Source organism: Anser anser (assembly GCF_964211835.1).
Source record: "Anser anser genome assembly, chromosome: 23".
Lineage (NCBI taxonomy): Eukaryota > Metazoa > Chordata > Aves > Anseriformes > Anatidae > Anser > Anser anser.
The window spans coordinates 4,417,389-4,444,048 of record NC_139744.1 but is presented as its reverse complement, the minus strand read 5'-3'; the positions used below and the strand labels follow the sequence as shown (position 1 = coordinate 4,444,048).

Below are 26,660 nucleotides of genomic sequence, written 5' to 3'. Positions count from 1 at the left end.
GTAAGCAAAGAACAGGTTTGAGACCACCTAATGAAACTAAACAAGTAGAAGTCTATGGGGCCTGATACATGCATCCTAGGGTCCTGAAGGAATCAGCTGATGTAGTTGCCAAGCCTCTCTCCGTCATATTTGAAAAGTCCTGGCAGTCAGGAGAATTTGATGGTGACTGGAAAAAGGACTCCCATTTTTAGAAAGGGTAGAAAGGAGGACCTGTGGAACTACAGACCGATGAGCCTGGCAAGATCACGGGACAGATCCTCCTGGAAGCAGTGTCCAGGCACATGCAAGACATAGAGTTTATCTGAGACAGCCATCATGGCTTCACCAAGGGCAAATGGTGCCTGAGCAATCTGGTGGCCTTCTGTGATGGAGTGACTACAGCAGTTGACAAGGGAAGACCGACTGATATCATCTACCTGGACTTCTGCAAAACCTTTGACAGGGTCCCACATGACATCCTGATCTCCAAATTGGAGAGAAATGGATTTCATGGGTGGGCCATTCCATGGATAAGGAGTTGGCTAGAAGGCCGCTCCCAGAGAGTGGTGGTCAATGGCTCTAGGTCCATGTGGAGGCCGGTGATGAGTGGTGTCCGTCAGGGATCTGTCCTGGGACCAGTACTGTCTAATATCTTTATTAATGACATAGACAGTGGGATCAAGTGAACCCTCAGCAAGTTTTCATATGACACCAAGATGAGTGGAACAGTCGATACAACAGAAGGAAGGGATGCCATCCAAAGGGACTTGGACAAGCTTGAGAAGTGGGCCCATGTGAACCTAATGAGGTTCAACAAGTCTAAGCGCAAGGTGCTGCACCTGAGTCGGGGCAATCCCAGACAGGAGTACAGACTGGGAGCAGAACTCCTTGAGAGCAGCCCTGCAGAAAAGGACTCGGGGGTTCTGGTGGATGAAAGGCTCGACATGAGCTGGCAGTGCGTGGTTGAAGCCCAGGAGGCCAACTGCGTCCTGGGCTGAATCAAAAGAGGCGTGGCCAGCAGGTGGAGGGAGGGGATTGTCTCCTTCTACTCTGCCCTCGTGAGGCCCCACTTGGAGTACTGCATCCAGGTCTGGAGCCCCCAGCACAAGAAGGATGTTGATCTGTTAGAACGGTTCCAGAGGAGGGTCACAAAGTTGATCAGAGGGCAGGAGCACCTCTCCTTGAAGAAAGGCTGAGAGCACTGGGGCTGTTCAGCCTACAGAAGAGAAGGCTCTGGGGTGACCTCATTGCAGTCTTACAATACTTAAAGGGAACTTATAAAAAAGATGGAGAGCAACCTTTTGCTGAATCAGATATTGACAGGACAAGAGGGAATGATTTTTTTTTTTTAAACTAAAAGAGGGGAGATTTAGATTAGAGATTAGAGGAAAATTCTTCACTGAGAGGGTGGCAAGGCACTGGAACAGATTGCCTAGAGAGGCTGTGGATGCCCCATCCCTGGATGTGTTCTAGACCAGGTTAGACGAGGCTCTGAGCAACCTGATCTAATGGGTGGCATCCCATCTTATGACAAGAGGGTTGGAATTAGATGATCTTTAATGTTCGGTCTAACCCAAGCCATTCTATGATTCTATGAATATTTCAGTTTGTTTTGTATACACAAGTGCACACCTGTTCTTTACCTGTCTCTTGAAATTAGGTTGTTAACAATTGAGTGTTATACCAAAGGGTTATTCACACTTTATCATAAAACTTCCATTCTCTTCTTAAAAAGCAGAATGCTGGGAACTCAGAACTGCTTTCTGATGTAAATTATCAAATCAATCTGAGTCAAGTAACCAGTAACAGCCAGTAAAAGACCAATGTTACCCTAAACAGTTATACTATTACTGTCTAACTGTTTAACATTGGTCTTTTTATTGCCTTTGGATGTACACAGTACTTATGAATTTTTTTAGCATAAAAATTCTTGTTCAAATGATAACATTCTATGGCAATTATGGTAATATGGGCAGTGTTGCTAAGGTGGAGCAGTCAAAGCCACCAGTCTGTAAATCATTAATCCCTAGGATTTGTGGTGACTAGCATGATGCAACATGACAATTACTCAGTCCTTGTTAAACATTACTTTTTTTCTTACCCCCCCCCCCCCCCAACACATTTGGAAGTAATAAATTCAGCTCCTTTCCAGTTGCAAACTTACTCTGAGCTAAAACATTGCTCTTCATACCTTTTTCAAAGATCTATAGGATATCAAGACAGACATCTCAATGGCTACCATGGTATGCTCTTTCCCTTACCCTAGTTTTCCTCTCTATTTTCTAATTCCTCTTCTGTCTGCTTCGTTGTCCATATTCTATGACACTTATGTAATAATGATTTTGAAAATGGATTTTCTATGTACTTCATGCGTATGTTACTCTGCAAAGTATTTGAGTCTTCCTGTCTAGATAATATCAAAAGATAAACCTCCAAGACATGAATCAGAGCAAGGACAGGATTCATCTCACTGACTGTAAACATCTGCAATATAGATTTCTACATATGAGCTAATCATGAATGCATTTCATAGTGAAGTGGAACAGTGCAACAGTATCTCTGGGGTGTATGAAATATGGTTTAGGAGTGGTACTCTAGAAGAGGTTGTTTCTCTCCATTGATGTTAAAAGATGTTAATGTTAATGTCAAGAAATGTTAACGGCTATAACTGACATGGAGAAGGCTGAGGTACTCAACATTTTGCCTCAGTCTTCACAGGCAACCGCTCTTTCAATACCTCCCAGGTCACAGAATCTCAGGGCAGGGACTGGGGGAATGAAGTCCCACCCTCTGTGGGAGAAAGCCAGGTTCGATACCATCTGAAGAATCTGAATATGCAAAAGTTGATGGGGCCTGATGAGATGCATCCAGGGATGCTGAGGGAACTGGGAGATGAAGTTGCTAAGTGTATAAGGAATTGGCTGGATGGTCATATTAAAACGGTTGCAGTCAATATCTCAACGTCCAGGTGGAGACCAGTGATGAGTGGTGTCTCATCCCCTCAGGGTTCTATTTTGGGAATTTAGCAAAGCCAAGTGTACAGTTCTGCACCTGGGTTGGGGCAATCACAAATATCAATAGAGACTATGTGATGAATGGATTGAGAGCAGCCCTGCAGAAAAGGACTTGGGGGTACTGGTGGATGAAACACTTGACATGAACCGGTAATGTGTGCTTACAACCCAGAAAGCCAATTGCATTCTGGGCTGCATCAAAAGAGTCATGGCCAGCAGATCAAGGGGGGTGATTCTCCCAATCTCTTCTGCTCTCATGATATCCTGCTAGGAATACTGCATCCAGCTCTGTGGCCCCCAGCACAAGAGAGACATGGACCTATTACAGTCGGTCCAGAGGAGAACCACAAAAATGATCAGAGCATAGAACACTTCTCCTATGAAGATAGGTTGAGAGAGCTGGGCTTATTTAACTTAAAGAAGTCGCCTTCTCTAAGGGAGAGGAGAGAGCAATAAAGGGAGACCTTATAGAGGTCTTCCAATACTTACAGAAAGCCTCCAGAAAAGATTGGGAGATGCTTTACCAGGGTGTGTAATGAGAGGACAAGGGGTAATGGTTTTAAACTAAGAGAGAGGAAATTTAGACTGGATATAAGGAAGTAATTCTTCATGATGAGGGTGGTGAGGCACTGGGACAGGTTGCCCAGAGAAATTGTGGATGCCCCCTCCCTGGAAGTGTTTATGGCCAGGTTAGATGAGGCTTTGAGCAACATGGTCTAGTGGAAGGTATGTCTTCCCAGACATGCCAGGAGTGTTGGAACTAGATGATCTTTAAAGGTCCCTTCCAACCAAAACTGTCAATGATTGTATGATTCTATGATTCTATTATGTTCAGGGTACTGTAGATCTCAGGGTGAAATCTAAGGTTAAGTGAAATGAATGCTGCCACAAACATACATCTGATCTATAAGAGAAACCTGGGAAAGTTATATTTCTTTAGACTATTGTGAACATTAGTTCCAGCTAGACATCTGTTTGTAACCGAAAGATATATCATTGACTCAAGGAAATCAATTGTTGAATTTGACTGCAGTTGATAAATTGTTTCAACAAGAATTCTGCCCCTTCTATCCTCTGTTTAAAGTATACTAGAAAAATGAGTTCTCCGATCTTCTTTTTGATGATGTTAGGTATTAAATTAGGGTAAACATTGGCTAGTCTGTGGAGAGCTGGATCATATGTATGGATACTGTATATTAATTTTTATGTAGTGAGAAATATTCTTACCCTGAATGTGTTTCACTTTCTATGCCAGGTTAATAATGAAGTTCGTGTGTCTAGTGATCTCTCAGCAGGTGAGATAGAAGCCACTCAGAAGAGAAGGGGAAGAGTGCAGACATGCCTGCTTAAAGAACTTGGTGTTCATTGTGAGGAGGTAAGCACTGACAATCATGTTAAGGTAAAATGGATAACACTCCAGCAATGTAACTAGCACACAGACTGTAATTTGAAGTGAGGTCAAATTACTGACCTCAAGAAAATTAACTCTATATCAGCCAAAACCAGCACAACATCACATGGCATGAAATATTCCTTTAGTCCATTTGGGTCAGTTGTCCAATACCTATTATATTGCCTCCTAGTCTCCTGCTCACCCACAGCCTGCTTTCTGGGGGTGGAGTGCAGAGTGGGAAAGAGAGAGCCTTGATACTGTGGCAGCACTGTTCAGTAACAGTCAAATTATTGGTGTGTTATTAGTACCATTCTAGCCTCAAATCCAAAATACAGCACCATATTTGCTGCTATAAAGAAAGTGGACTGTAATCTTGTCAGATGCAATACAGCATACTTCTTTAGAAATGTCTTGGCTGGCTATAATAGTTCTTTCTCTTTTGGAAAAAATAAAAAATAAAGTTCTTGGTGACAGAAAGGGAACAGAGAAACACAGTAAGTACTTCTCAAGATTTATTTATATTTTGAAGCAACGGCACAGAAACGTAGCCAGAACAAAATTACGTATCAGAAAGACAAGTGCAGTTCATTCATGGTGGGACAATACAAAGGAGAACATATTTTGTGACCGTTATGTAAAGGGAAAAGAGAAATAGGGGAAAGCAGGTAGATTATGGAATGTGTCCTTAACAAAACTAACAGTTAGGTGAGAATTGCAATGGCCCTTATCCCTGACTGTTTGTTAAGCCTTTGCTCTAAAAAGAATGCACCAAGATTAACCTTTATGTACTGGTGTTTTCTGTCTTCCACTCCTCAGAATAATGTACCTAACATTGTTGTTCTGGGATCAGGAGGAGGCCTGCGTGCTATGATAGGCCTGCTAGGAACCTTGGTGGAGCTAAAAAATCAGAATATCTTGGACGCTGTCATGTATCTGTGTGGCGTGTCAGGATCCACTTGGTAGGTACCTGTTGACTGGTGTGATAGTAAGTGAACTGCTTCATAGATTCAGTAGCAATCTGACACTTTCGTCACTGTTCAGAACCCTGTATTGGACTCACAACTGATGAACCTAGTGGCAGGTGAGATGTGGCCTGTAAAAAGGTGGGAGGCACAGGAAATACTTATAATATCACCAACAGTCCAGCAAGACTGATCTTTCATCCCTAGAGAGGAAGAACCTCTCAATGGTGACTTAAATAATAAGCTAACTCTGTCTTACCTTCTTGAAGATATAATTCCCGTTGTTTACAGGTTAATGATGATGAGGAGAGCAGAAAAGTGACAACCAGCCAGGAAAACGTTGAAAACTTCTGGGTACCATACTACTCAGAAGTACAGGGGCTTGTTTAATAGAGGCTATGTTACATTTAGAAAGGGCCTATAAAACTTAGCTACATCTTTCGAGTGTATGGGAATGACTCAAGGTGCATAAATGTAAACACCTAGTGCCATTTTACCTACTTTGCCTGCCCCCTGCCGGTTGGGAAAAGCACTGAGTCTCCTACATATACTGCGTCAAATCTACTAAATTTGTAGTGATGTCTCTCACACACATGACACGTTAAATGACATTATATATATGCATGGTTATGCTCTTGAATATTGTACTTGATATACTTTTCAGATGTATTTTTTATGCAATTGAAAGAAACGACATTCAGGAACAGGAGCCATTTTACTTTAAGGTCTATGTGCACCATTGTCAGTGACATGCATGGATTGTTGCACACTTAAATTTAGACAACTAAATACATGTGCCTGTATGTGAAATATACACCTAGCCTTCTCTTTTATTTAAAGGGATAGGTTTATGATCTGTAAAGATAGACTTATAGTGACAGCTTGGATATTATAGAAGAAAGTCCTGTCTGGTTTTCTTCAGCTGGTTCAAAAGGACACAGGTCTACAGCTCCTGTGGAAGTCTTGGACACTTTACACCTCAAGTGTCACTATCTGTGGTTAGGAGCCCTATGTGGTGTCTGCAGTAATCCCAAACATCCTCACACTAGAGGGATAGGATGCCATCCAGAACGACCTGGACAGGCTTGACAGGTGGGCCTCTTTGAACCTCATGAAGTTCAACAAGGCCAAGTGCAAGGTCCTGCATCTGATCTGGGGCAATCCTAAGCACAAATACAGGCTGGGCTGTGGATGGATTGATAATAGCCCTGAGGAGAAGGAGTTGGCAGTGTTGGTGGATGAAAAACTCAACATGAGTTGGCAATGTGTGCTGGTAGCCCAGAAAGCCAAGCCCAAATCCTGGGCTGCATCAAAACAAGCATGGCCAGTAGGTCGAGGGAGGTGATTCTCTCCCTCTTCTCTGCTCTCATGAGATCTCACCTAGAGAACAGTATTCAGCTCCAACATAAGAAAGACATGGACCTGTTAGATCAGGTCCAGAAGAGAGTCACGAAGATGATCAGAGGGCCAGAGCACCTCTTCTACAAAGACAGGGTGAGGGTTGTTCAGCCTGGAGAAGAAATGGCTCCAGGGAGTCCTTACAGCAGCCTTCCAGTGTTTAAAGAGGGCCTTATGAGAAAGCTGAAGAGGAACTCTTTAACAGGGAGTGTAGTAATAGGACAAAGCATAATGGTTTTAAACTAAAAGAGGTAGATTTAAATTAGATATATTAAGAAGAAATGTCAGTCTGAGTTTGGTGCTGGGAAAGCTTGTGGGGCAGTTTACCTTGAGTGTCATCACGCAGAACTTACAGGACAACCCTGGCCCAGGGTTGATCAGGCCCTGATAAGGTCCAGTCAGCATGGGTTTATCAAAGGCAGATCCTGTTTCACAAACCTGATCTCCTTCTACGACAAGGTGATGTGCTCAGTGGACAAGGGAAAGGCTGTAGATGTGGTTTACCTAGAATTCAGTAAGGCTTTTGACACTGTTTCCCACAGAATTCTTCTGAAGAAGTTGGCTACTCAAGGCTTGGACAGGTGTATGCTTTGTTGGGTTAAAAACTGGCTGGGTAGCCAGGCCCAAAGAGTTGTGGAGAATGGATTTAAATCCAGTTGGAGGCTAGTCACTGGTGGTGTCCTCCAGGGCTCATTATTGGGGCCAGTTGTCTTCAATATCTTTATCAATTATCTGGATGAGGGAATCGAGTGTACCCTCAGCAAGTTTTCAGACGACACCAAGTTAGGCATGAGTGTTGATCTGCTCAAGGGTAGGAGAGCTCTGCAGAGGAATCTGGATAGGCTGGACTGATGGTCTGAGGCCAACTGTATGAAGTTCAACAAGGCCAAGTGCTGGGTCCTACACTTGGGGCACAACAACCCCAAAGCAGCACTACAGGCTGGGAGATGAGTGGCTGGAAAGCTGCCTGGCAGAGAAGGACCTGGGAGTATTGGTTGATAGTCGGCTGAATATAAGCCAGCAGTGTGCTCAGGTGGCCAAGAAGGCCAACAGCATCTTGGCTTGTATCGGAAATAGTGTGGCCAGCAGGACTAGGGAAGTGATTTTCCCCCTGTACCCAGCTCTGTTATGAACACCATGAACATCGTGTTCATTTTTGGGCCCCTCACTACAAGAAGGACATGGAGGTGCTGGAGCATGTCCAAAGAAAGGCAACAAAGCTGGGGAAGGCTCTAGAGAACCAAAGAAGGGCAAAAAGTCCGGTGAAGGGTCTAGAGAACAAGTCTTATGAGGAGCAGCTGAAGGAGCTGGGGTTATTTAGCTTATAGAAAAAAAGGCTCAGGGAGACCTTATTGTACTTTACAATTACCTTAAAAGAGGTTGTAATGAAGTGGGGATCAGTCTCTTCTCCCAGACACCAAGTGATAAGATGAGGGGAAAAGGCCTCAAGTTTTGCCAGGGGAGATTTAGATTGGATATTAGGAAAAATTTCTTTACTGAAAGGGTTGTGTGGCCTTGGATTAGGCTGCCCAGGGAATTGGTTGAGTCACCACCTCTGGGGGTCTTCAAAAAACATTTTGATGTAGAACTTAGAAACATGGCTTAGTGGTGGACTTGTCAGTACTTGGTTAAATGTTGGACTAGATGATCTTAGAGGTCTTTTCCAACTTGAACAATTCTATGATTTTATGAAGTTCTTGACTATTAGGGTGGTGAGGCACTGGAACAGGTTTCCCAGAGAAGTTGTGGATGTTCCATCCCCAGAGGTGTTCAAGGCCAGATTGGATGGGGCTTTGGGCAACCTGATCTAGTGGGAGTTGTCTGTGCCCATGGCAGGGAGGGATTGAACTAGATTATCTTTACAGTCCCTTCCACCTCAAACCATTCTATGACTCTGTGATTTTATGATCTTCATTGTACAGAGTCAATACACAGACAACAGGCTGCTCTTGATGAAGAAGGTAATTCTGTACACCTTAATTTATACTTGTATTAGGGCCATAGAGTTGGTCTTGGAACAGTCTGAGCCCTTCTGCAAGTAGCTAGCAGAGATGATATTTTAGTAGGAGATGATACCACACTGCAAATGTACCAAATTTATTGGTCCTAATAACAGACCAAAAATTTCACAAGTTTGTAAAAATGGTGACGCGATGTAATTCATTTTACTTAAGTTTGTTCCATGTTCTTTAATGGATTATCCATTTCTTAGCAGGCTTCACATCTTTCCCACTAAAGATTTCTGCAAAATCTGTATTCCTACAGCAATTTACCCTAAATACGTGGCATGTAACCATCTGAAATTCAGCTTCATGTCATCTAACTAATTAAATGACATTATCAGAATGCAGATGGGAAGCAAATGATCAAGGAACAATGACATCCTTCTATGCTGCAAAGTTCCTTGCTTGTGGAGAAGCCTATGACTTTTTCTTCCCATACATTTGTTAAATCATTCCAATATCTGCATGTAGATTGAAAGAAAAAAAGAAAAAATCAAAGCTCTGTTCATTTCCCTCTTTACTAGAGAAAGGATTTTTCTCCTTAAAAGGTGCATGTCCATGCTGTATACAGATTCAAAATGGTCAGAAAAATTGAAGTCCCTGGAAGAGAATCTGATCAAAATTCTCACTGTGGACACTTGGAATATTAAGAAGGCAATAGAATATTTAGAGGAGTCATCAGAAGATGAACATTACTCACTCACTGATGTCTGGGCCTCCTGTGTTGTATACAAAATACTGCATCAGGTAAGAAACTGATTACAAACACCTTAGGAATGTTTTGAACATCTCAAAGTAATTGCAACTGAACTTGACTTTGGTGAATGTTTTGAGGAGTTGTATAAATTGAAGTAATATTTTAGAGCATTATGTCTAATTTCTAGATACGTAAAGGTAGAGAGGTTAGTCCAACTCCATTCTCCAAAGTGGGGTTTTCCCCAGTAGTACAGAAGAGAGGAACAACAACTTATGTTCATACTTATTTTCCAGTTTGATGAGAATGAGCTGACTGATCACACGGCTGCCTTGAAGACTGGAATAAACCCTTACCCAATTTATGCAGCAGTGGATAAGGAAGAACTGCATGAAGAGGGTGCAAGCTCTCCAGGTAAATATGGGTTCGCCTTACAGTATTTTAAATACCATCAGATATCTTAAATACCATTAGGTTCCTTTAAGTTAATGGCAGACATTAACTGTGCCGACATCCAACCCCATTTTGACAAATAAATAATGGAGAAAAAGAGGCACTTCCAGGGGCTGAATCACATTCTGTAAAGGTCACTTGCATGATAGGATAAGGTGCGACAACTCCAGAATGGAATAGACTAAACAGATTAGATAACACATCAATAAAATAGATCTTCAAAATGTATGTTGTGGATGAAACTTTACACAGATCTGATGTAGCAGCAGTTTAAGATGTATTAATTCCTTTACAGTAAATCACAAATTAGTTTGTATGATTTTTTTCCTTAGCAGCATTTAATCATTAGTTAATCGTTATCATATTTAACACAAAAACTCCTCTACATCAGCTTATTCAGCAGGCAATCATTGAACCTCAGGGAGTCTGCCCTGACAGGCATCCCTCCCCAGGGAAAGATCCTAGGTCACAGCCCGCTGTGGTCCTGGAGAGCTCAAAGGGGCCTCCAACTGAGTATTTAGAGGGGCGCAGTTCTCTTGCAAATGCTCTATCATGTATTGGCCCTAGGAGGAGCTCCAGAAAAATCCAGATCTTCTAAAACTGAACTAGGTAACTATAGTCTTTTTCAGTATATGGGTGGAAGGACTTCACATAGAAAAGTTCACATTCATTCAATTGCTCAGTCAATCCTGTCTCATTAAACTGAATTTTCCCTCACTACAATTTAAAACTTTCCTACACCTACTTGCACAGAGGACAGATCACCTCCTTCCACTTAACATCTGTAGGCTTTGATATAAAATGATGAGACTTGATTTATAAAGCACAAGCTGGCCCAGAATTCTGATAATCCTGGAAGGTCTGAGTGAGAACTGGGAACTTCATTGTGGAAAGACAGTGTGATCAAGGAAGGGTTTATGAAATAAAGGGTAGGTGGCTTTGCAGTTTAGACAGGTGCATGTATGGTAATAGTCACAACAAAGAAAAAGTTTCACCATTGCTATAGAATGCATTTTATTTTCCATACCTCTTAGAATAATTAACCTCTTACTAGAGCAAATCAGATTGATTCAGTTGTCCATACAGAGGCCTCTATTCACATTTGAGAATCCTTATGTCACAGAAGTGACTCAGGATGTTCTGTGACAAAGGGGGAATTGGTACCTCCTTTTAATAAACATTTTTGGTAAGATTTAGTCATGATCATGAGACAGCTGCTCAGTTAGGGAAATGAGAGGGAGAGAGCACACATACACACACACACATAAAATTTGCAGTAGTTTATATACAATTTGCAATAAAGCACTATGCAAACATATCCAATCACATTATTACAGCAGTCCCAACTCTGCAAAACATCTTCCCTTATTCCATGAAAAACAGAGCTTTGGCACAGGATAGGTGCAGGCCTTGGGTTGGCACCAATCCTTTGTTATGTGTTCCTGAGGTCTTGATCTTCTCTGAAGTTGATTTTTTCTCAAGACAGGATTCTTGGTGTTTCTGTCAAATAATCTGTTTGTTGTTCCCAGCCCATCAGGTAAAAGTGCTCAGGCCAATGTTTATAGCTCTGGGCAGAGACAAAGTGATCAGGTCCTAACTTCTAGGCAGATCATTTAACCCTTTCATTGCAGAGCAGGTAGCACAGAGCAGGCAGAGCGGTTAACCCTTGCCTCATCCTTACCATACTCTGCCTACTTCACCTACTCCTCTATAACAGTATGGGCTTCCTTTCCATCCTACATCATAACAGTCAGCTCCATGCAGATGACTCAGTTCAAGATAGGTCCCTTGGTACCATAAGTCCGTGGTAATAGACACGTGGGTACTTGAATGAAGCCCTTTCTCTTCTCTTCACTGACACTAAAGTGTATTAGGGCAGTCACGCCATGTGAGCAGAAGGACTCTCTTAGCTTATAAGCATTGAGAGGCCTATGAGTTATGCTAGCACATCTGAGAGATTTATTCAGAGCTGTACAATTTGACAGATGATCTGCAGGAATCCCAGACCTTCCAGGTGTAGCAGTTGGAGGCTAGGTTATAAAGGATACCAAGAGCATAACAAGCAGCAGGCATAGCATGCTATGACTTTCTTTGTTCCCCATATGACAATTCATCTTTGTCAGCTGAAGTCAGGTGATTTAAGAAAGGAAAAGAAAAACAACCAGAATGCTATCTTGGGATGGTGAGGTCAGCTATACTTCTGAATACTGTGTGACAAAGCACAATATTCTTTGATTTTCTCAGGGACCTGGTTTGAATTCACTCCACATGAGGCTGGATATACTGCCTTGGGTGCTTTTGTGAGTACCAAGCACTTTGGAAGTAGATTTGAAAAAGGTAAACTGATGGAGAATAAGAATAAGAAGAAATGCATTTGTTACATGCAAGGTAAATCTTCCTAATTCTTCTTTGTAGAATATATATATATATATGTATTTGTATTCTGTATACATATGCAAGTATATATATATGTATGTATATACAGGTATTCTATTCTGTATCTTTCTGCAGGTTATAATAATATATCTATTATTGTATTATGCGTGTGTATATATATTACGTATGCATGCATAATAATGGAGAATTCTGGCGAGCAATTTGTCTATCTTTAAACGTCCAAATGGGAACATCGGAATACCTCTCTACTCTCCACTACCTAAATTGACCAGTTTTCTGTGGTTTTTAAGGAAAATTAGAGACCTACATCCTAGATTAATGAAGTTGGTAAAATATTCCCAGCCTAGCTGTCTAAATGTTTTATAATCTCAGCATGTTTACTTTACAGGGAGAGATGCTTCCCAAATCAGATGCATCCTGTGAGGACTGGTTCCTCCTATTATTTCAATTTGTTTCACTCTGTTTCAGTGCAGGTCCCAAATCTTTTTATTCCCTACCTACAGCTGCAAATCTCATCTCACTTGTCTATGACGCATCTAAATATATCTATCACCCTTAAACACATCTTGCATTTAATCACTTCAAGTCCCAGTCTCCTCAGAACACGCACTTGGCATCATTCCCTCTAGGAAAAAACAATCTCAACAAACAAACAGAAACTCCACTCTAATTCTGGCTATTTAATTCACTCGGACAGAAAAAAAAAAAAATCAAAACACAGAGAAGCAATGAAGAGTACTTATGGCTCTGGGCTCATGTGTGGGGTCTGCCCAGGGAAGTGTTCAGCCAACAGTTCTACAGTGTGAGAGTATTCAATGTTTGCCACGAGATACTGGACTTAATGTAAAAAAAATAGCCCACTGATCTGTAGATCTGGCATGAGGAAGAAGGAATAAATCAGATTTCGAGCTGTACAATCCTTTCAGTGGACAATAAGGGAAAACTATGCAAGTAGTTTTGAGTTAGGCTTTTACCTTATAGGTGTTGAAAGTTAGGTAAGAGGAGTGTACTATTGAAAGGCAATCTTGGATTGAATTCTTAGTAAGATTATCATAAAACAAGCACTTCAACTGCATTTTCTTTTTTTTTTCTTTTTTTTTTTCTTTTTTTTTTTCTTTCAGGCTTATGGGGGAGTGTTCTTGGAAGCAAAGAAGAAACTCTAAAGGCTATACAAGGTACTCTATTTTTTTCTGTTGCCTCTATGTTCAAATTACTAGTTGCGTCTGCTGAAATTGAGCATATACTTCAAATTACCCTTGAGTAATCCTTGCAGTCCTCCAGTTTCAAACAGGAATAGGGCTATGTCTAACAGAAGCTCTACTGGTACTCCATTTTTCCTCCTCCCACTGTTCAGTAGAATCACAAGGAATTTGGTGAGGGTAGTTTGAAATACTTTTATGGAGAGTGGCAAGAATGAAAGCGTATTTTGTGATGAAATATTGAAATCTTTCTGATTTAAAAACAAAAAATAAAACACAAGAATCATTCAGCCTAGTGCATATTTCCCTACGTGAGCTACCCAGAGGACACAACTTACAGAAGTGTTCTACAGGTACACCAGTTTGCACAGCAGTTCACACAAAAGGGCACACAGAAAAAGGCCAGCATCTGTACTGAGGACAGCATCCACACCATCAGCAACCACAGCTACACGTTACATGGCGTGGTCTCTAGCACCTGCTGGTAATATTAGAGTCCTCAATCAAAATGGAGCTATAGGAGAATGAATCTCTGCAGGTCTCTGACTGCAGCGAGTGCTTGCAACCTTTTACTGAGACTCAGGAACAGGAGATGGTCTTCCAGTTGCAGGAGAACTGTGCTTGTTGAGGACCTGTGCCTCAAAGTAGAGGTTCTGTGGGAGGAGGTCAGCAGGCTTCACAGCATCAGAGATGACAAGAAAAAGATTGGTCAGATCTTATCTAAGACAATTTGAAGAGCCCAAGTTCCATCAGTATCAAAGAAGGATCAGTCTTTGCATGTCAAATTGGGTAGTGGAGACTGTCATGACGACACAAGCTGGAAGCTGGTGACTTTTGGCATTAAGAAGAAAGCTCCTGCTCCCCCTGAAAATTTGCATTTAAGGAACAGATTTAGTACTCTCATAAAAGAGAAAGGACTGGGAGAATGAGAGTCTGAGCTCTGTCTCAAATGAAGCTCTGTGTCAAATAAGCCTGTGCCACCTACAAAAGGAAGCAGTGATTTACAGTACTGAGAGACTCTGTGCCACAGTGGACAGACACCTCCATGTACCCAACTGTTCTCTTGTCTAGAGAGGTTTGCTGTTCGCTGAGGGCTTGGATTCATGAACTTACGGAAATTTAGCTGTTTCTTGTGTGAACCTGATGTTATCATCCTCCACAGCTCATCCACATGGGCATTGAGGATACTGCTAATTGAGACTTGAAGTGTCAATCATGACTACATCTGGTGAGGGATGTTAACGGCAACAAGAAGGGCTTTGTAGGTACATAATCATCAAAAAGAAGACTAGGTAAAATGTGGACCTGCTGCTGAAATGGAGGCAGGCAGGAATCCCGGCGGCAAAGGACATGCATAAAGTTGAGTCACTTGGTTCCTTCTTTGCTTCACTCTTCATCTGGCACTTCAAACACAGATCTATGAGTGATGAACAGAACCAGCAGGAGATTAGTGCTCTTCTAGAATGCCAGCCAGAGGACAAGGGAGATCTTTCAAGGAATCTAAAATGGAACTGTACTTACATTTACATTTAGGTGCAAGGCTAGATTTCTTGATGTCTTTTGCTGAAAGACAATGACTATTTTATGAGAAGGGGTATTCTTATTTTAATTATCTTTTTATTTCTTTCAAGAGTTTATCAAGCAGTTGTTACAAAGATTACAAAGATCCTGTGAGACAAGGATATGCAGCCCATATGGATATGATCATGGTGGGTTATTGTGATTCTTTGTGCTTTTTTGCCTTTTTTTTTTTTTAATTTAAACACACTGATTTGCTTTCCCCATGTAATCCCTTAGGGGACTGTCAGGATTGTCAGCCAAGGTACAAGGAAATCCAGGCCTTTTTCCCCCTCTCACGCATGTAATAATTTGTAAGGTCTTCAACAAGTAACTAATTCCCATTTACTCCAAATTTTGCTACTCCTCCTCCTATTGTGTTTCATGGAGCTTTTCTTCCAGAATGAAAACAAAGACTATTTCTATTCTGGTATGATTATATAGCCATCCAGATGTGAAAAACTCAGTGTTAGATGTTTTTATTGTCAGCAGGGAGAAATATTCACTTTGCTACATTCTTCTTCTCACCAGCTTAAACTTCTTTAGGATATGAAAAATGAGGGCAGGCTTTCTACATATTCCATCTGATACAATGACTATATCTTCACTAATTCATGTTAGTTACCATCTACTTAGATCAATACCACCATGCTGATGTTTGGTAAGATAAATTCCACCCTGATGTAACTTCTATCTTATCTTTCTTAGAAAGTATGTCAAATACCACCGAGGTTTTTCAGACTGCTTTTCTTCTACTAGAACTTCAGCTATGTGCTGTAAGTGGGAGAGATCCTGAAGAAGTCTTCAATAAATTGTTGAAAATATTGTCAGGCAAGTGAATGATGTGGAATTTTCTTAGTACCTGCACTCTCAGTAATCAGATTTCACAAATTCCTTTGTTGTGTATTCTTATACTTTCCTTTTCTTCTTTTCTCTTTTTAAGAAGATGAAAAAAAATGTGCATCCTACCAAATGTGCCTTAAAGTGCATGAGACTTGGGTGATGAAAACAAAGGAGGAAAGAATAGAGAGCTGTGTTAATCTGGGTGAAGAAATAGAAAAGGAATTTGGAGGCAAGTATTGCACATTAATGCTTATCATAATGGTGATGCTCACCCTACCCCATTTAGAAAAATTCACGTTTTTCTACAAATCCTGTGATTTATTACAAAAGCCCACATGCATTTGTTCTAAAAAGCTGTCATGTAAGTTGCTGTGTATTTGTTTCTTTGATGTCACTGGCTTTTAGCTTTTTCTCCACTTCATTTTCCTCAGTGTGTCTTGGAGAAGAAGGTACTCCAGAAGAAATGCCACGATTATTGCATGGCAAGTTTATCTCATTTTTAGTATCTTTTATTGCTCTTTATATTGTATGTGCTTTGAAAAAAATCCATCTTTGGAGGATTGTGAACATAAATTCCAAAGTAAATCTTGGGTAGGGTCATTGTGGGATAATCTAGTGAAAACTGTACTGTAGAATGTGTCATGATATTCTAGTTTCCAATGTTCACAAAGCTTTCTGTTCTCGTGAAAGTAATTAGAATATGCCTTCCTGAGTAAATAAATTAGGAGGCCTAATCCTGAACAATCAGTTTCCCATTTCCTCTTGTTCCTGAGTGAGCCTGTACTTCTCAGGCATTCAAAACTGATGAAGTATATGTTGCAGAGAGTGGATTTCTCAGTGGATTGCTGTTAGCTACTTAGCATGCATTACTCTCAAGTGTTACTTGGAACATCTGTCACTAGAGACATTTTGAAATGAAAAGTCATGAAATAAGAAATCCTATAGCAAGCATTTTGGCAGCTAATCAAAATTTCCGCCCTTTTATCTGCTTAGATAGAAGTAACTTTTAGTTATTTTTAGCACTAAAGTTTTAAGTAACTGAACTCATTTAGCTTATATCTACAATATTTATTGGACTGTGAGTCAAATGAAGCTTATTTGGATTTACGTCAAAAAGACTGAGAAGAGGTCTAAGCAAGACACAATTAAATTTCAAATTAGAATTTCACATTGAAGTTCCTAGAATACATTTGCAATGTTAAGCTGGTACATCATATGTTTAGATCCAGGGCTCTGCTAATTCCATCACCCACTGTGTATGGGCAGCTTTCTGCCAATTCCTTCTGGAGCAAATTGGTGGGTGCTATGAGATTAAATATGGCCATTGTTTCTTTAATCTCCTGTGCTTGTTCCAAGGACTGTGTACACAGATCACACCTGGACTGTCTTTGCCTAATACAGTCCACCAAAGTATTGCATTGAGCTGGTTTTCTCACATTTTCTCACACGATCTCTTGAATTTCTCATGGTTTTCTGTCAATATTCCCCACCTTGCACAGCTTGTTCTACTGGGCTGTAACATGGCTCTCACTTTATCCAAGGGACTTTTCAGCTGGAAAGAAGATTAAAAGAAAGAACGCTCTCTGAGCCACAAGAATGTTGCAAGGGGCCCAGAAAAGATCAGGCCTTGACTGACTTATTCAAATCTGTTTCAAGTGGGCTAAGATTCCACTGACTGATGTTAATTATCTGAACTAGTGAAAAGTATGGTTCTTTTTCTTTGGAAGCACTTGGGCCTTGGCACTAAGGCTGGCTGTATACTATCAGCACGTATGTTCTTCTGACATGATGCATCTTCACTGGATTTTGTTGCACCAGTCAAAAAGTGAAGTTATCTAGATTCAACTATGTTCTAAATTGTTTTATCTCTTCTTAGGCCACTTATTGAGTATCCATAGGATCCTGACTAAAACAATGCACTGTACTTTAAACTGGACGTGGGGAACAACTAATAACTTCCTTTACAAGTGCCGTAAGAAACTCCAATGAAATCTTTATTTATTTAAGATTCAAAAAATACAAACTGGTAATGTTATCTGACTTGATCGATGGAGCAGAATGCATGGGATCTGGTAGAGCTTTTAGGCTGTGCTTGTGTGATGTTAAACCAATAAAACTGTCTTTGCCATTTATTTTTTTTAATACAGCAAGTTAGATAACTTTCCTTTCCAAGATCCACCCTCTCTTAATAGCATCCCATTGTGGGCAGCAACTAAACAAGTCATAAACAGAATTTTATTTCACACTACTGGAATCCAGACCTGCAATATCATTGCAGATACATAAGATACTAGCTCAATTCAGTCACATAAACACAGGCATCCAACATCACACAAACTGCCCTGAGTTCAGGGGACCACAACATTAGGGTGAAAAGTACAAAAGAAAACCTATAAAACCCCTGTGCCCATTTGGAGGAGAACCTGGAGGACACAGAAAGTAGACTAAGGAGGTGGAACTAGACATCTAAGTTTATGAAAATGAGTTGTGCTCCTGACACATGGACAGTAACATTGGTCTCTAGATTCCATCACCTGCACTAACTGAATGCTCACTTAAAATAATGGAAGTTTTGGGACCTAGTTTGTAAGTAGAAACCTTCATTTAGACAGATATATTTACATGTCATGATCTTGAGCTAGCTCATCCATTCATTTTTCCCCTCAAAGATCTTATCTTAAAATGACTAGTGCATATTTCTAGGGGCATAATCTCTTTTAAAAGATCATCAGGAATTTTGGTCTAAAACTGACCACAGTCAAAGAAAGAGGTAGGTCATATGGGTGTAGATTCCTCCTGTCAGAATACAGTTGGACATCTGGTTGGGCATGAGATGCAGGTTCCTATATACTTTTGGAATGCATAATCATTAAAGTCTGATGTACTCTTTTGGGGCTGGTCATATATATATATATATTCATATTTGTCTTCATGAAATCTCATTGCTTTTTTTTTTTCTTTTTTTTTTTTTCCATTGGATTAGCTAACATTCAGTCCTCTCACCTGGTCAAAAACAAAACCATCTCCTTGATTGATGCTGGCCTGGCAATAAATTCTGCCTATCCTCTGGTACTTAGAGCACAGCGTCAAACAGATCTGATCCTTTCCTTTGACTTCAGCTCTGGAGATCCTTTTGAGGTACATATGTGGTTATCTCTTTGTAGACCCTATTTTGGGAGTGATTAAGTTGGAGACTGGAGAAATGCATTATAATCATTAACAAAACAAATTTCAAAGAAATGTGTAAATGGATTCTGACAGGCTGGTAAGCTGATCATCATGTTGCCTGGACTTTTTTTCAAGGCAGTTGGCAGAAACAGATATTTTTAGAACTTGAGGCACTTTATCTGTCTTGTTCACAGGTATTTGATGATATACTCTCAGGTGATCAAGCTATCAGGTTATCAAAGGTGCATAAGAGCAACAAGGAGAAAGCTCACAAATTTCTTAGTCTCCCTTTTTTCCTTAAAGCTGGCCAGAACTTTTGTGTGGGTAACTGATGCTACTCCTTCCTTAAGAGTAATTGATGACATTCTTCAAAGAGATCATTCAGGTATGCAGCGTGAGGAAATGTGGTATTGATAGTCTCACCAGCAAAAAAGTCTGCAGCAACTGCAGAGGTTGGAAATTCCTGGAGAAGAGAAAGGAAAAGAAATTCAACCAGTTTCAAAGATGACACAGCAAGGGTATTTCCTAGAGATTTTTGTGCTGAGTGGAATTTTTTGAAACAATTAAAACAATATGAAGTTGTTAAATGCTCAGTGAAAAAAGATTAGGGAAAGGATGCACTCAAAAAAAAATATACAAAAAAATAACAACAACAATAAGAAGACCAGCCAAAACAAACAAACAAAAACAAAATTAAAACTCCTTAGACAGTGATCAGGGAAGATATTGATTACAATTATTTTTATTTTTATTATTTTATGTTTCTAACTCTGTTTTATTCTATTTTGGGGGGGGGGAGAACTAGGAGGGAGAAGAACGCTAAAAAACAAAACAAAACAAACTCCTTACGCAGTGAGCAGGGAAGATATGGTTTACATTTATTTTTATTTCTATTATTTTATGTTTCTAACTCTGCTTCTCTGGCTATTTTCAGTGTGGTCACTTCAGGGACAGTGGAGGTAAATGCACCAGGAAGCACTGGCTGCTTTGGGTTGCCATATCTTACAGCAGGCATTGAGAATAGAGTAGAGTAGAGTAGAGTAGAGTAGAGTAGAGTAGAGTAGAGTAGAGTAGAGTAGAACAGAACAGAACAGAACAGAACAGAACAGAACAGAATAGAATAGAATAGAATAGAATAGAATAGAATAGAATAGAATAGAATTAGAATCGAATTGAATCTAGTCCAGCTGCCTGACCACTCCAGGGCTACCCAGAAGTTAAAACATATTCCTGAGGGCATTGTCAGTCTGAGGAGTCAGTATGGATCAGGACTAGTGGCAGAAAAGTATCAGATATTTCCTTTCTCCTTTATTAAAAAGTTGCATTACAAGTGAGGGTAAATGTACAATACTATTTCTGTAATTGCTTCTATTTAAATATAGTTGTCTAGGGAATTAGTTTGGGGAACTTGATTTAAAAAAGAACTTGCTAGCTTTCAGAGATTTTATTAGTATTTCTTGTCTTTCAACTGAATGTGGGACATTTGAATGTCTTTTGTGACTACAAAAGCCATGTCTTCTTTACCTTTTTCCAACAGTAATAAATAAAAGTGATAAAATCTATAGAATCTAATCCACAGATGACATAAATACTAAGGTGTCAATAACTGCCTCTCTATGGGAGAGGCTAGTAGTGTTCTTAACGCCTCAGGACCCATCTTTAACTGTAAAGTGCATTCTTTGTGGAGGGCTTGTTGGAATGAGTTGTGCAAGACCCCAGTTAATCTGGGAAGTTTAAATTAAGTGGCTGCTGTTCACAATCCTTGCACCATCTCAAAGCAGAACATTGCAAACACATTCAGAGAAGAGTGAAAAATGTCTCAAATGTTGTTTCTCCTCCTGAAATCTTCAGTCATTGGAGGATAAGTAAGTTTTCTCAGGGACACCACAGAAAATCTCATTTTGTGCAAGTTCCCAAAATGACACCTACTTTAGTCAATACTTTCATTCAAAGTTAAGCAAGCATTAAAGTTTATGTATGGCTTGAATTGAGTGTGTTGCCTCCATTTGATGGTCAGATACACATATGGAACATGTAGCGACTTTTTAATTTTGCTAGAGTGCAAACATGACAGGACTGCTTCGGAAAGCAAAATTTGTTCTGAAAGCCTGTGAACCTGGTCATATCTTCAGACTGTTGTATAGATGTCAAGACCCTTTAATTTTGATATCTTTCAGTGTCAGCCTTTCTGGATGTAGCTGTAATTTGTTAAACAAAGGTTCTTGCTAGAAGTGACTCCAGAAGCAAGTGCTGGATTTTCATTTATATTCTCGATTCAGTCAGTTCCTCAGAGAACTGAAGAAAATTTTGATTTTTATACATAATTTAGGTTATAATTTACTATAGTCTAAGAAACTATCATCATTTTGTAGCAATTAATTTTATTACTGGAGATAGGATTGATTTATTCTAGGTTTTCAAAAACAGACAAGATAAAAAATGCATACAATTTCTCTGTGTCTCTGTGTCTCAGACTATCGAGAAAGCAGCTGAATACTGCCAAAAAAATGGTATTGCATTTCCTAAGATAGAGAAGCAGGAAACGGAGAAAGAAAGCCCTTCTGATTGTTACATCTTTCGAGGAGACAAGTCATGCCCTACAGTCATGCACTTTCCACTCTTCAACAAAGTGAATTGTTCTGGTAACATACATTTGATGCAATTTTGTCTCTGTGTACTTGCATTTCATATTTTCAACTTCCAGTGCCAAGCATTTCAGAGTCCTCTTTTACCCAGTGCTGTTGTAAATGGACACAGAAGATAAGGAAGAGAGTAGGCTCTATTCATAATCAACAGATGCTTGTGCAGGTGTTAATATTTAGTGTTTACCCTCACTCCCTCAGATAAATATATGTCTGTACTCATGGCTAAAAGATTTTATGTAATCTTTGGTTTGTTCAGTGTATCAAGCTCAGGAAGTGCGGCCTAGATGAGTGGACAGTGAGGTGGACTGGCAATTGGCTGGATGGCAGAGCTCAGAGGGTTGTGCTCAGTAGTGTGGAATCTAGTTGGAGGCCTGTAGCCAGCGGTGTCTCCCAGGTGTCAGTACTGGGTCCACTGTTGTTCAATTTATTCATCAATGACCTGGACGTGGAATGGAGTGCACCTCAGCAAGTTTGCTGATGACACAAAGCTCGGAAGAGTGGCTGATACCCCAAAGGGCTGTGCTGCCATTCAGAGGGACCTTGACAGGCTGCAGGGATGGGCCAAGAGGAACCTCATTTAGTTCAACAAGGACAAGTTCAGGGTACTGCACCTAGGGAGGAATAACCCCAAGCACCAGTACAGGCTGGGGGCTGACCTGCTGGAGAGCAGCTCTGCAGAAAGGGACCTGGGAGTCCTGGTGGACAGCAGGCTGACTGGGTGGCAGCAATGTGCACTTGTGGCCAAGAAGGCCAATGCTATCCTGGGCTGCATTCAGAAGTGTTGCCAACAGGTCAAGGGAGGTGATTGTCCCCCTCTACTCAGCCCTGGTGAGGCCACACCTGGAATATTGTGTCCAGTTCTGGGCTCCCCAGTACAAGAAGGACATAGAACTACTGAAGCGAGTTCAGAGAAGGGCTACAAAGATGATTAGAGGACTGGAGTACCTGTCATATGAGGACAGGCTGAGAGAACGTGGCCTGCTTAGCCTGGAAAAGAGAAGACTGAGGGGAGACCTCAATAATGTATATAAATACCTGAGGAGAGGTTGTAATGAGGATGGAGCTGGTCTCTTTTCGGTAGTGCCCAGTGACAGGACAAGAGGCAACACGCACAAACTGAAGAACAGGAGGTTCCATCTGAATATGAGGGGGCACTTTACTGTGAAGGTGAGAGAGCATTGGAACAGGTTGCCCAGAGAGGTTGTGGAGTCTCCTTCTCTGGAGATAATCAAAACCCACCTGCATGCCATCCTGCACAGTGTGCTCTAGGTGATCCTGCTCAGCAGGGGAGTTGGACTAGATGGTCTTCAGAGGTCCATTGCAACCTCGGCCACTCTGTGATTCTGTGATCATTTTAATTAAATTGTGGTCCTCCCATTAAAAAGAAGTTGAGGAGACATCACATTTAGAAGCTAGACTATCCAAATTGGGGATATTTATTACTGTTTCCCATGTAGTTACTGATGAGGAACAGGCTGGTACAGATTTATCTCTCTCTGATAACTGATAAAGCTGGTGATCAAATAAGTACCTCTGGATTTTCATTGAACTTCTGCTCTCTCGTTTTGCTGGCTCCAGCATTATCTTAATGTGATAAAGATTTTTTATATGAAACTTGTGTGTCTTCAGGGATTAATACTTTCCACAAGTCCATGCTTTTCTTGGATGATCTTGTAGCTTTATATTTGGCATTTACTTACATAGTGTTTTCTGTTTTCTAGATAAAATCAAAGAATACAGAAGCAAATTCTCTACTTTTAAAATGTCCTTCCCCGAGACAGACATCAAAGATCTCCTTGCAAAAGCAAAGCTGAATGTGTCCAATAATAGTAAGAGAATTTTGCAAGAGATACAACTGCTTCTATGTTCCTCTCATACAAACAAGTTCTGAATGCAAAGGTAGTTTTTGTGTTTGTTTGATTGTTTTCCCTTTGGTGCAGAATAATGAATTTATGACTCTGTATTTCTCACCTGCTCATTTTTCTGCATTTCCTGTGTAGAATATTTAAAACTGATCAAATATGAAATATCTGAGCTATAGGTTGTTCCTGATGGCAGAAGTATTTGACTTTGTCCCATGGTGCACTGAATAGTCCCAGTCAAATAATATTGCCTATAACATCCCGGCATTAGACAAGTATGCCTGTGATATTAAAAAATGTCAAAGTCCTCAGAGCTGTCCTGTGTTTAATTTACTAGTGTTTTCCTGTGTTTTCTTGTGTTCAGACTGAGTTTAAAGAATTAGGAAATTGAATCTGAACTCAAGAAAAGAAAAAATGTTTTACTGAGAGGTTGGTCAGACACTGAAACAGGTTGCCCAGACAACCTGTGGACTCTCCATCTGTGGAGATACTGAAATCCCAATTGGACAAAGTTCTGGACAACCTGTTTGAGCTGACCCTGTTTATGCAATGGGTTGGACTGCATGATCTCAAGAGAGCCTGTCAAACATAAACAATTCTGTGTGATTATGTGTAACCAGGTTGGTAAATCAGCAATAGCATTACAGGAAAAGTGCTATTTCATTAAACTCAGAATAATTTCTTTTGAATGAGTTCCAGTTGGAAATCAGGCATCTTGGTTGTGGGCAGTAGATATGCTTAAGCTAGTACTCCATGGATTTTGGCTTACACGTTTGCTTGCCGAATCAGTGGTAAGGAGTATCCAAACACTATGAAAAACAAGGTTTTGTTGGCAATGAGTTGTCAACACACACACACAGACAGGCAGATGCGCAGCTTGCCACAACAGAGAACCATTTTGCAAATCCTTATGCATTTGGTAACTGACATGCTAAACATCCTCAGTGCTGCTTTGCAATGGAACTGCATATTCTCAACATGGTTTGCTGAGCCAAGGCCAAAAAGGACTTGTACCTCTGTCACCTACACCAGCAATGACAGATCAGGATACAATTTTTCTGAAAGTCTGGTAAGAAAAGAAAAGCACCTCCTATACTTTTACCAAGAGCTGTAAGTCAAGGCAACCACACTGTCAGTGTATGAGTCCATCCTTAAGGATAGCTTCACATTTGTTGGTCACAGCAAACAATTAGTCAGGGGAAAAAAATATCTGGGAATGAAAATGGGAAACTGTTGAATGCACTGACGTCTGTACTTCCCCTGACCAGTATGTTTATTTTCTTTGTAGCTAAACCAGGTAGAAATGAATTAGGCTTAAAAAGAGTTGCAAAGTGTGTATGTCTAACCTACTGCAGTCACACATCCACTTATCAAGTTTTACATTTCCTCTGGGGATTAAAATACCTCCTCCCAACTTTTCAAAATATGTGGTGTTTGTCCTCATGATGTGGGCATTGAATAAGATGTGCAAGACATAGATTTGTGTATGTATTGCCTTTGGGTAGGACCTTATTCATTCCATTTATGTGCCTAAAATATCATTGTCAAGAACTAGCATTTATATTTGCCTAGACAAGTTTTGATGAAGTTTGTTCTTTAGCTTTTTCATCTAAACAGTATGAGCTCAGTTCTTCCATGCAATGTATTGAGGCAGAGTTCAAACGTGAGACTGTTATCAAGCTATAAAACATTGGTCTCTGTTTTCTTGGGAGACATTTAGAATCACAAAATCATGGAATCATAGCATAGTTTAGGTTTGGGCTCAAGGTCATATACCCCTGCTTAAAGAGGTGAAGAGATATGATCATAGAATCATAGAATGATTAAGGTTGGAAAAGACCTCCAAGATCGTCTGGTCCAACCATCACCCTACTACCAATATCACCCACTAAATCACGTCCCTAAGCACCATGTCCAGCCTTTCCTTAAACACTCCCAGGGACGGTGTTTAAGGGACAAATGAGTCCCAGCACTCATTTCCATGGGCTATCAGAACCAAGGAAACACAACTGGGATCCCTGGTCAGCTTTCCAAGGTCATGGACTTGCCCTAAGAGTGTTTCAAATCTCATTTTTCCAAAATTTGAGTGAAAGAAATGATTACCAGGGTTCTGCAACTGTGTTTGCATATGAATTTCAAAAAAGCTGCAATGAATGTGATCAAAGATGCATTTAAACTACTGTTTTGTCTTCAAGTGGGACAAAAAGGTATGCTCAGGAAGAATATGACAAACCCTCATGAATACTCTGCTTTCCTCTGGTTACTCTCCCAATCTCCAATCATTTGCAGATCAGGGATAGCATAAGGCAGATGTGGTTTCTATTTTTCAGTAATAATTAGATGATTTTTTTCTCTTCCATGAGCTCCGGGGGGAACGTTGTCACCCAGGTGTCAGGCTGCTGGGTATGCCCTACTCTTAGGTCAGTACAGGATGGCAGCAGCGAGCACAGCTGTGGAAGGTGTGCCCAAGTTGAAGAACAGCTTCACCTGGTGGCAGAGACTGGGGAGGAAGTGGGCAGGCTGAAGAGCATCAGAGAGAGGAGATTGACTTGATGGGGGTAGTGCTCAGCCAGCCACTACACAAAAAATGAAGGCTCCCCTACCCCCTTGCCACTAGGCAGAGGGATGGGATCTAATACCCAGGCGAGTGGAAGCAGGTTCCTGTTCAGCACAGCAGGTGAACCCCCCTGTTGCCTATCTCACCTTCCCAGGTGCCCCTACACAACAGGTATGAGGCTCTGGAACTTAACGGGCAAGCAAATGACAATGTGGACAAAGGTCCATCCACACTGGGGGAGTTGCCAAGGCGAGACAATCTATGCCCCACATCACAACAACTCCCACCAAGAAAAAAAGAAGGTTTATTGTCATAGGGGACTCCCTTCTGAAGGGAATGGAAGGCCCGATTTGCCATCCAGACCCAACCTACAGGGAAGTCTGTTGTCTCCCTGGGGCTCAGGTAAGAGTCATCACTTGGAAAGCCACTCACCTGGTACATCCCTCTGATTATTACCCATTATTGGTTTTTCACGTTGGCACTGATAAGATAGAAAAGGGAAGACCAAAAGTGACTGAAAGGGACTTTAGGGCTTT

The 26,660-nt window shown here is 40.8% G+C and overlaps 1 protein-coding gene across 2 annotated transcripts; it reads left to right on the top strand.

Annotated features, from left to right (window-relative positions):
* Window positions 1-2,092: 2,092 nt before the first annotated feature.
* On the top strand, window positions 2,093-23,870 carry PLA2G4C (phospholipase A2 group IVC). Of its 2 annotated transcripts, none has more exons than XM_083809605.1 (15): window positions 2,093-2,222; window positions 4,249-4,368; window positions 5,203-5,345; window positions 9,298-9,496; window positions 9,740-9,857; window positions 12,141-12,284; window positions 13,415-13,468; window positions 15,124-15,201; window positions 15,758-15,880; window positions 15,996-16,121; window positions 16,324-16,374; window positions 17,769-17,864; window positions 18,876-19,030; window positions 21,534-21,702; window positions 23,427-23,870. In XM_083809605.1, the coding sequence occupies exons 1-15, from the start codon at window positions 2,211-2,213 to the stop codon at window positions 23,594-23,596; spliced, it is 1,758 nt and encodes a 585-aa protein (XP_083665731.1). In that variant the 5' UTR covers window positions 2,093-2,210; the 3' UTR covers window positions 23,597-23,870. The 2 variants fall into 2 exon arrangements, with proteins under 2 accessions (XP_083665731.1, XP_083665730.1); XM_083809604.1 differs by having other exon boundaries at window positions 15,993-16,121.
* The last annotated feature ends 2,790 nt before the right edge of the window (window positions 23,871-26,660 follow it).